At 50.2% G+C, this 10,422-nt stretch overlaps 1 protein-coding gene across 1 annotated transcript in view; it reads left to right on the top strand.

Moving 5' to 3' along the window:
• LOC144140247 (uncharacterized) overlaps positions 1-10,422 on the top strand; it is a 99,733-nt gene that overhangs the window by 26,719 nt on the left and 62,592 nt on the right. The window contains exons 6-8 of the mRNA XM_077672290.1: positions 1,004-1,087; positions 2,024-2,149; positions 9,665-9,805. Coding sequence (XP_077528416.1) covers positions 1,004-1,087; positions 2,024-2,149; positions 9,665-9,805 — 351 coding nt within the window. The remainder of the gene's footprint in view (positions 1-1,003; positions 1,088-2,023; positions 2,150-9,664; positions 9,806-10,422) is intronic.

Genomic DNA, 10,422 nt, shown 5'->3' with positions numbered 1-10,422 from the left:
GAATAAATATTCTTCGAGGCAGTCAAGTCGGCTGGCGTACTTTGAAGGCGAAAGACATGACTTCCCCTGGCGACACCTATCAAAGACTTTTTTTGCTGCTACATCGTGTTTGCGTCTCTTTCTTCGCTTTCGTTGCTTCTTCGTCTTCATTGGTACCGAGAAGCTAAGAATCTGTGGTGCAAGACACCGCGCAAATTAATTCGACAGGAAGACTGGTGCCGGTTCACCCCATCGCTTATGGCCATCACTAGGGGGAAAAAACGGTAGCTTCTTACAATGATACTGCGCTCACCTGTTCAGTGATGGACACTCCGGAAAATTAGATGCGTATGGGAGGCACCTTACATAAAAATACCGAATTGTCAAACTTTTTTTTAATATTAGGTGCAAGAATTTTATAGAACTATAGCGTAGGTGTGTAAATTACAGTGCAGATATAATAATTTTTCGAGGCGCGCAAGCAGCCCTTGTGACTGACAGAAGTTTGTATATTTTTGCGTTTCGTACTAACATATGCAATCACGCACTATTGAGTCAACAAAATATCCCATTTTATGTGAAAAGAGCGCCGGTCACGCGGGTGGATTCACTTTCGCGCTATTTTGTCTCACCCCATCCCTTCACGCATACAATTCAGTAGCCGAACGTTTTTTCGAACTCCAAAAATTCGGACTGCCTGCATATTCTGCACTTTCCAGAGGAACCGCTAGTTGTTCTATAGGAGTAATGACTCACGAATTTTTCGGTCTGCTCTTTTATTCGGACGTTTTTTCGTTCCCCTCCAGGTCCGAAAAATCCGTCGGCTACTGTAACACCAAATGCACACAAATTCCTCCCTATCATTTGCGTCATCATATAAGCACAATAAAGTACCCACAAATGATGCATATTTGTCTAACCTCGCGACAACGTCATCTGAAGCGCGGTAATTTGGTTTTATTGCCGATTTTTACTGCTTAACCCCCCCTCTACAAGCGCTGACGTGTTCTTTCTTTCCTCGCAGAATACAAAGGTGAACAGCAGTATTGGGTACGTGACGGCAAGGGAGCGAGAGAACAGCAATTTGCCGGTGACCTTCGAGCTTAGGGTAGGTGTCTTCTTTCTCTTCTCTCATATCCAGGATTGCTTCCCACACTAGGGGTCTCGCGATTGTTGGCATAGGAAGAACATTGTTACTGCACAAACCGGGCACCCTGAACAGCCCTGTAGTTCACGAACACAACGTGAAATCTTAAGAGCCCGATGTACTGCTCAATCGGAAAATCAAATCTCTTAATTTAATCATCCAATGCTCTATTAGTGAATGTTTTCTTGACGCCGACATGCATATATACTCTCCTATTGAAAACGGTAGGATGCGAAGGCTGGAGACTATTGCAAAGACATAATCGATGTGAGCAACAATTATAGCTGTCTAATAAAACCTAGTTACTCACCACCACCGACACTTCCTCGGGAAATGGAAACGCCTAATGCAGACTTTTCCCCTGAGTGTATGAAAAAGTGGCAGCAACCACAGTGTGTCATGTTTTTGTTCTCTCTTTTGGGAATAAAACGCTTCCAGAAATAGAGAATAATAACTTTATAGAAAGCATGTGCACAGTGCACAACGTACTAAAAAATCATCAAACGAAAAGCAGCTTAACTTGTGCACTGAAGTCAGTATGAAGTACTCAAACCTTCACGTATTAGTGATTGCGTTCTAGTTTGGCTTCCTCAAACAACAATTTTAATGCGCTTAGCCATCGTTTCTGCTGCACTATTGTGGGCCATGAGTACAGAATTCCGTCCATGTAGCGGTCTGCGATTGAGGGCCAGATCCTTAGTCGAATGCTCCTCGTGGGCCTGGGTATTTGTGATCCACGGTTTAAAAGCAATTCCCTAATGAGCGATAGGGGTTGCCAAAATGTTGTTCTTGCTTTGATTGTTTTACCATTTTGTCATTAAGAACTTTAGGAGTCGCCTTCCATTTTGCAGCAGCACGCAAACGTATCCGATTGCCGCTTTTTTTCTTTTTACGCAGGGTTCAGACAAGTTCAAGATTCGCTATGAATTCGGTCCTCGCGGCACAAGTAAAGCAGTGATTCAACTGATCGAACTTCTCGACTACGAAACTAAAAGGGTTTACGAACTCGACGTGCTAGCTTTGGTAAGCATTAAAAACAGTATGCGCACAATAACCCTAGCAATTTTTTTGTAACCTACAGACGACTTAATTAGAAGCAGGGGGGACACATTACTGCCAAAAAGTATAGTATCTTTGACTTGCAGACCTTTTTTATAGGTCGTTCGTCCTGAAAGCAAGGAATGTTTTTTCTACCAATATTATTGCACGTTTAGCACTCTGCAATACCCAGTAGTAACCTATTGCTTCACAACAATTTATTCAAATCAGTAATTAATATATCTACAGCGTAAGCAATTCTAATGCAATAATTATTAATTTATTTAGCTACCCTCAGGGCCAGAGGCATTAGAGAGGGGAGTGGGTTACAATAGTCGCAAACATATTATAAAATGATAATTATATATTATAATTATGATAAAGATAATTGAAAAGATATGAGAGAGAGAGAACAACATCTTTATTGGCCGGCTAGAAGTTAATCAGGGGTACCAGCCTCCTGAAGGGGAGGCAGCGCCCTCGATTGCTGGCGTTGGAGGGCCTCCAGAGCAAACTGAACGGCCCTTCGTTGGGAGTCAAAGTCTTCCTTGCACACCGCACGAGCAAGGTGAGGAGGAAGCACATCCGTGGGTTCCGGGGTCACTGAGCATGTCCATAGCATGTGCGCCATAGTAGCGCGATTAACACCACATAGCACACACACGTCACTGGGTTGTAGTTCAGGATGGACGTGTTTGGCCCACACCGGGGTCCACGTCGCGCGCACTTGTAGCTGTCTGAGGATCACTGCCTCTTGCCTAGAGAGGTTGGGGTGGGGACCTGGGTACTGTCTTCTGGTTTCTCTGAACCATCTCAGCACCTCTCCGTATGTGTTAATCGGGGTGAAGTCTTCACCTTCGCTGTCGTAGTTTTCCGCAGGAGGGGGAGCCGGACAGGCGTTGCGTCTAGTGAGCGCACTCGCCATCCGGTCCGCGTCCTCATTGCGGTTCGCTTCGGGTCCTACCATACCCATGTGGGCTGGGAACCATTTGATGCACACGCCCGTCGATGATGGTCTTAGGGCCCCGCACACCCTCACTACACTCGGATGTACTTTGTTCTCGGCGAAGCGCAGGATTGCAGTCCGCGAGTCACTGAGGATGGTAGTGCAGTTGGGGTTGGAGAGGGCTAGCGCTATGGCTAACTCCTCTGCTTGCTCGGTGGTAGATGCCACGATGCTGCCGGCCGTATAGAGCTCGCCAGTGGTGGCGGCGATGACGGCGGTCGCGTAGGTGTTCTTGCGGTCCGGGTACCTAGCCACGTCGACGTAGAAGGCCCCGGTGTCGGTGGAATGAGTGGCCGTAAGCGCTCGGGCTCTGGCAAGTCTTCGTTCGTAATTCTCTTCTGGGTTCATGTGGCGTGGGAGGGGGGCGACGTGCAACTGTCGGAGTAGCTCCCGCGGAAGCGGCAGCCAGTCCCTACCCTCCTGCAGCCTCGATTGATACCCTAGCCTCTTCAGTATTGCCCGGCCTGTTCTAGTTTGTGCGAGACGCGTGAGCTGTGCTGTCTGTTGAGCTTCGACGATCTCACCTAGTGTGTTGTGCGCGCCTAACCCTAGTAGCCGCTCGGTGTTGGTGTGATTATAGAGACCAAGTGCAGCTTTGTGCGCTTTGCGAATGAGTGCCTCTAATTTTCTGCGTTCTAGGTCGGTCCAATCATGGAAAGCCGCGACATAGGCCAGATGGCTGATGGCAAAGGATTGGACAAGCTTGAGCAGGTTGTGCTCTCTCATCCCGGCATACTTGGTTGAAATCTTCTTGATGAGACTGATGGCTCTTGAGACTTTGGAGTCCAATAGCTTTACTGTGTGACCGTTGTAACGAAGTTCCTCTATATGGAGACCCAGAACACGTAGCGTGTGGACGCGTGGTATGGTAGTGCCGTCCTTTGTGCGGAACTGTATGTCAGGTATGTGAGCGGCTCTGAACTTGCGACGCGGCAGTAGCAGAAGTAGCTCTGACTTGGCCGGAGAGCATTGGAGACCCGTGTCTTCTAGGTGCTCTTCAACCACGTCGATGGCTTGTTGCAGGGACGCCTCAATCTCGCCGTCACTACCCCCGGCCATCCAGAGAGTGATATCGTCTGCGTATATGGTGTGTTTGACCTTCGGGAGGGCACGTAGGCGTTCGGCCATTCAATCATGACCAGGTTGAACAGTGTCGGCGAGATCACGGCCCCCTGCGGTGTGCCCGTACTCCCCAGTTTCTTGGTTGGTAGTTCCAGATCCCCTGCCACGATGGTGGTGGTGCGGTCGGTTAGGAAGTCTTTGATATAATGAAACGTGCGTTCTCCCATGTTGAGGCGTGATACTTGTAAGATTGCCGAGTGGTGGATGTTGTCAAACGCACTCTTCAGGTCGAGGCCAAGTATCGCACGGTTATCCATTGGGCTTGTGGTCGTGAATGGTCTGTCAATGACTTCATGTTTGATGACGAGCATGGCGTCTTGAGTGCTCAGTCCCACCTGGAAGCCCAGCATGGTTTCCGGGTAGAGGCCGTTCTCTTCGAGATAATCTTGCCATCGGTTGAGCAGCACGTGTTCGAGGACTTTTCCGACACAGGATGTTAGGGATATCGGACGAAGGTTCTCGATACTCGGTGGTTTGCCTGGCTTTGGGATGAGGACCGTTCGTGCCTCCTTTCACTTGGGGGGCAGCGTACCACTGCGCCAGCGTTCGTTGAAGAACTTGGTCAGTGCCGTAATTGCCCCGTCGCTGAGGTTCCGGAGCGCCTTGTTTGAGACTCCGTCGGGTCCTGCCGCAGATTTGCTGTTGATCTTTTGGAGTACTGCCCGTACTTCCCATTCCTCAATGTCTGCGTCGAGCTTGGGGTTGGCATCCCCCATGTAGCTCGGAAGAGGAGAGGGTGGCGTTGCTGGCAAGTACTTGTCGTTGAGGCGCTTACAGACCTCTTCGTCCCCCAACTCCTTCCGTGCCTTGAGCAGAGTGCGTGCCAGGGTGTACTGTTGTGTGCTTTTGGTTTGGCTATCATCCAGCAAGTGGAGGAGTAACCGCCACGTACGGCTCTTGTGGATCTGACCATCAGCCTCTTGGCAGATTGCATGCCATTGTTGGCGACATAGCACAGCACAGTGCTTCTCGATTTCGCGGTTGAGCAGGGCGATGCGCTTGCGGAGTTTACGGTTATGACGCTGCTTCTTCCATCTCTTCTTCATTGAGTCTCTGGCTTCGAGTAGGTGTGCTAACCGGCTGTCCATGTTTGGCATGTCCTCGTCGGGCTCTATCTCTGTAGTAGCCTGCTGTGCTTCGGTGAGAAGTGCCTCTGTCCACTCTTCGATGTCGTCGATGTGACTGGGTATGGTCTCAAGGCTGGCACGGAACTTGTTCCAGTCCGTGAGCTTTTGCTTGTGTGGAGGAGCAGCATGACCGTTGAGAGGGATGATGATCTCTATGATGCAGTGGTCGCTGCCAAGTGTTTCCTGGGTGTTACGCCACCGCACCTTCGTAATGTTGCTGAATGCAAGGTCTGGGTTGGAGTCCCGCTGTACTGATGTGCCATGCCTCGTATGGGTGGATATATCGTTGATGAGGTGATAATCGGCGTTCTGGGTCTCCTCCAGGAGATTCCGGCCCTTCGCGGTCGTGCGCTGGTATCCCCATGTAGTGTGTTGGGCGTTGAAGTCGCCACAGATGAGTGTAGTATTGTCTTTCGCCAGCTGCTTGATCTTGCGGATGAGGGTACCGTATCGTTGTGATGAATACTTGGGTTTGGTGTAGATGTTCGTGATGTAAATGTGCTCTTTATTCCTCTTGCCCCTCTTGCTGACGACCACCTCGATCATGAGATGCTCCGTGTTCGTCGTGTGCTTGAGATCGTGTTCTAGGTAGACTAGTCCCTTCTTCACCAGAGTGCATACTCCTCCTCTGACCCGTTCCCACTTCTCTGTGGACGTGGGGACTGAACTGGCGTAGGAGCGGTACCCTGGTATAGTCGGAGAGGCTTCACAGTGTGTTTCCTGCAGGAGGATGATTTCCGGCTGTTTTGTAGCATGCTTGATAGTTTGGATGAGTGCTACCTTCTTGCCGTGAATCCCGTTCATGTTCCATTGCCATACCGTAAGTTCTGTCGGTGGTGTCGAGGTCATCATGGATGGGTGTCTGGACGGTGTTGTGATGCCAGGCAAAGCTTCTGGAGTGTTTCCTGTATTTGGGAGAGAATCTTCTCTATGTTGGAGACGCGGACAACGAGGTCTGCCACTGTTGCTTCCAGGGTCGACAGCCTCTTGTTGGTAGATTCGACGTGTTGATTGTGAGCCTCTTCTAGCCACGTAATCCTTTCCTCCACACTCCGGCTGGTGCGTCTATTGGTGAGGAGGGCCCTTCGCTTCACTCTAGGTTCCAGCTCAACACTTAGGGTGCCGTCTTGCTTTTCGTCGTTAGTTGTGTTACACGCTGTGGGGGGGCTGTGCTCTGGTTGATCTTCTACTATGGGTTCCGGATCTTCCTCTTGCGGGGGTGATGATAGTTGCATGACAGAAGGTTGTGGTGCCTGCTTGTGGTCGCTGATCAGGAGCAGTTCGAATTTGCGATTCATCTCTTCCATCCTTTCCAGCAATCTCGCGTTCTCCCCGCGCATTTGTTGTAGTTCCGTCTCGAGTTGCTTAACTCTAGAATCCGCGGCGGTGTTTTTAGGGCTGGATTGCCGAGCAGTTGGCCCAGCAGCCACCGTGGCCCATGCCTTGCCTGCGCGTTGCATTGTCTGGCGGTTCACATTGTTCGCCGCTCCGCTGCTAGCATTTGCCTTGACGTCACCACTGATGTCCGTCCTCTGTGTATTAGCGCGCGCTCTTGGCTGCAGTTGCGGGAAATTTTCCATGGTCGGCGGCGGCAGATGTTTCCCCGCTCCCGACCTTTGCCGCTCTTTTTCCCAACGTCGTTGTGTTACGACATGAGGTGTCTTATACCGGTTGCGGCAGCCCGTGGTTCCAGTGGGGTGAGCCCCGTTGCAGAGCTTGCATCGGGGTTTGCACGTGGCTTCGTGCGTTAGGCCTGGGTTAGGCTCCCCGCACGCAAAGCACACTTTGGTCTCCGGGAAGGGGCACACATCTGCTCGGTGTCCCAGTTTACGGCAGCAGCGGCAAACTTCGTGGGGTTGCCTATAGAGGCTACATTTCACTATCATGGCTCCATATTTGACTGTGTTGGGGACCTTAGTACCTTCGAAAGCGACAAAAATTGTCGTGGTGTTACCTATTCTGTGGGCCTCTAGGGCGAGTGGATTCGCCTCGTTAACGATATTGGCCTGGAGGTCTTCGTGCGTTTCGGAGAGGTCGATACCCCTGATAACTCCTTTCGTAGTTCCATTAGGTGCGGAGACGTACGCAAAGGTGATTGATTGTAGGGTTTAACGCGCCGACGCAACGCAGGCGATGAGGCGCACCGTAGTGGAGAGCTCCGGATTAATTTTGACCACCTGGGGATCTTTATCGTGCGCCGAAATCTCGTACACACGGGCGTTTTTGCTTTTCGACGTACGCAAAGGTCTCATGCACGGTGTTACCGATCTGCAGCTGCTTGATTTGAACATATTTGCGAGCGTGGTCCTCACTGGGCGTGCTGATTATGATAATATTCTGAGTGGGATTAGTACATATGGTGTCTATTCTAGACTCCTGCATGGTGATTCCTACAGCTGAGAAGATGGCCGTCATGAGGCGAGTGGCCTCCGTCCTAGCTACATGTAGCCCTCCGCGTGGTCGGATTATAATCTTAATGTCTTCTCTCGGTAGCGAAACGGGTATGCGAGATGCCTTGCTGATTTTGGCCGTAACCTTCTTTACGAAACGCGAGGTGCGTGTAGGCTGCGAGGCTGCGGAGGTAAGGACTGGCTTACCTGTGGGTTCCTCGGCATGCCGGCGTTGTAACTTCTTGCCAGCTGTAGTCCAGCCGTCGTTGTCCGTAGGTGAGGCGTCTTCGCGGCTACGATGGCGAGCGTCCGGCCGTCTTCGTGATTTAGCATAATCGTTGCTGCAGTAGGGTCCGTGCTCGTGTACATAGTGGGTCCCTCGAACTCCATGTCCGCCACGGCGTCGGCAGCCGGGGCGAACGAATTTGAAGCGTCTGCCATGAAGGCCGACGATGAGGAGCTGGGCGCCGGAGCCGGAGGTGCGCGTGCTAGTAGCACGCGCCCATGCACGGCCAGGCGCACGTGATCAGGCCGGTGCGGCTAGGAGCTGGTGGAACCGAGCTGGCGCTGAAGGTCAGGCTTAGCTCCGCGGCGGCGTGGTCGCGAGAGAAAGATGTTTCTCTCGGGCGTAAAAATCACGGGAGAGTCAGGGAACTCACTTTTCAGGGTCCCGGAAGGTTAAAATTCGTTGAGGTGGTTCAGTTGTCCGGTGTAGAGGCGCACTAATTGAAGAAACATGGTTTTGTTCGGAGCTGATGCGAAGGGCGTTCGAACAGCTCGGCCACCTGGTGGCGAACCGAAAAGATATGATAATTAGATATTATAATTATGATAAAGATAATTGAAAAGATATGATAATTATAAAGTAATCCTGTAATTTAGGCCTGAACAACTGAGTGGCAAGATGAGGCATGAGTGAATCAACCTGCAGCATGTTTGTTCAGCCTAGCGAACGTCCCTATCTGACAGTCCTTATAGAAATAAGGCACCTCTTTGTCCCTTCAGTAATAGGCACAAGGCCCAGCTATTTCTAGTAGCGTAAACAAATAGCCCACGTGTCTATACCGAACTCTGGATTTTACGACAGTGATGAAGCAATAAAATCTTGTGCTGCGTACGTGCGTATGAGCATCAGCGCTCTCTAATGACGTTGTTCTTTTCTTTATCGTTACTGAGCTGCTAATGGTACAATCTGAAGGCTAACCTCGGCGAGCAGTGCTGGCACCGCAGCAAAAATGTTTGCGAAGTGACCTATCCGGTGCACATTTAAAAGTTCTGTGCTCGCGCTTCTCCACAATGCATGTGATGGGCCAGACGCTGTGACAAAGAGGAATATTTGGCGGGTTAAAAGGACCAGCAAACGATTTGGATCAAAAGTGTGATAATTGCTAAGGCACTGCTAAGTGCGAAACTTCATCAGCACATTGCGTGATGCCACACCACAGATCACAACTTAACTAGCCTAGTTACTTGGCCAAGTTGGCAAAGTTGGCCAGAGCGCGCACCCAATTGGCATCCTAACAAGGCGTACACAAATGGCCACACAAATTACGTAATCTAATTAGAAAAAAAACGGTGGTACGGGCTGTCGGAAGGAGCTAAAAGGAACGGACGCGCGTACTAAGCCGTCATCACGGAAAAAAGGTCCCATGGAAGGAGAGAGCGGAGTTGTGAAGGCCGGCTGCGTGACATCAGTGCGAAGCAAGAGCATTGTGAGGGGATCGGCTGTTAGTGGTTTGTATAAATGTGTATCCTGGACCAAAATAAATTCGTTATTGACTTCTTCAGTGTGCGTAAGGTTAGAGTACGTGGCTGTATAGTTTAGCCTTGTGCATGTATTTTTTTTTTCTTGTAGAACGCGTGGACGGACGAACGTTACGACACGCGCAACGTGGCCGTGCTGTCTCTGGCCGTTGTGGCACAGGACGTGCCCGACACGCCGCCTCGCTTTCTGGACGTCCCGCCAATGGTCACCGTCTCCGATTCGGCGCCACCGGTAAGAGACCGTGTTTTGCATCCCAAAAAACGAAGGGCGAGCTAAGAGAAAAGTTGTAATACGCATCCGAAGGTTGTCAGTTGTTTTAAGACCTAAACAACGTTCCTCAGCGTTAATTATGCGCCATGCCTCTCTTTAATGGAATAAGCTATTGGAATTTTATTTTAATAATTAAATGACACAAATTTGAAGCAACGGACTGAACATATGACGTAATGTTCATAGTGCGGAAGTTTCATTATGCCTGTGCTGGCTAGCTAGCTTCAGCAGTTTCTGTTCAGATGAAGTCGTTTTATGTCCAGCGAAATTTGGTGGCCCGGAATTTTCTAAAATTTCACTTGGACGTTTTAACCAGATACCTCAAGATTGCCTTTACTACATTGTGGGGGGTTGGGAAGGTGGATTGTGGCAACGCAGACCTAACACGATTGTTACTGCCCTCCCCTCCTTCTCCGAAGGGTCTCTAACCCTAGAAAGCAATCACATGAATCGGCATTGAATTAACTAGAGCAGAAAAACAGACAACAATTCGGCTGTTGGGCATGGGTATAGCGGTTTGGCTGGCAGCATGCCTAAATCGGTGTCGGAGGTAAACCCCTAATTAGATGGTTATAATA

This window comes from Haemaphysalis longicornis, unplaced genomic scaffold (assembly GCF_048455015.1).
Source record: "Haemaphysalis longicornis isolate Haplotype H1 unplaced genomic scaffold, Haemaphysalis longicornis Haplotype H1 scaffold_1, whole genome shotgun sequence".
NCBI classification, from domain to species: Eukaryota; Metazoa; Arthropoda; class Arachnida; order Ixodida; family Ixodidae; genus Haemaphysalis; species Haemaphysalis longicornis.
This window is presented reverse-complemented; position numbering and strand designations above follow the sequence as displayed.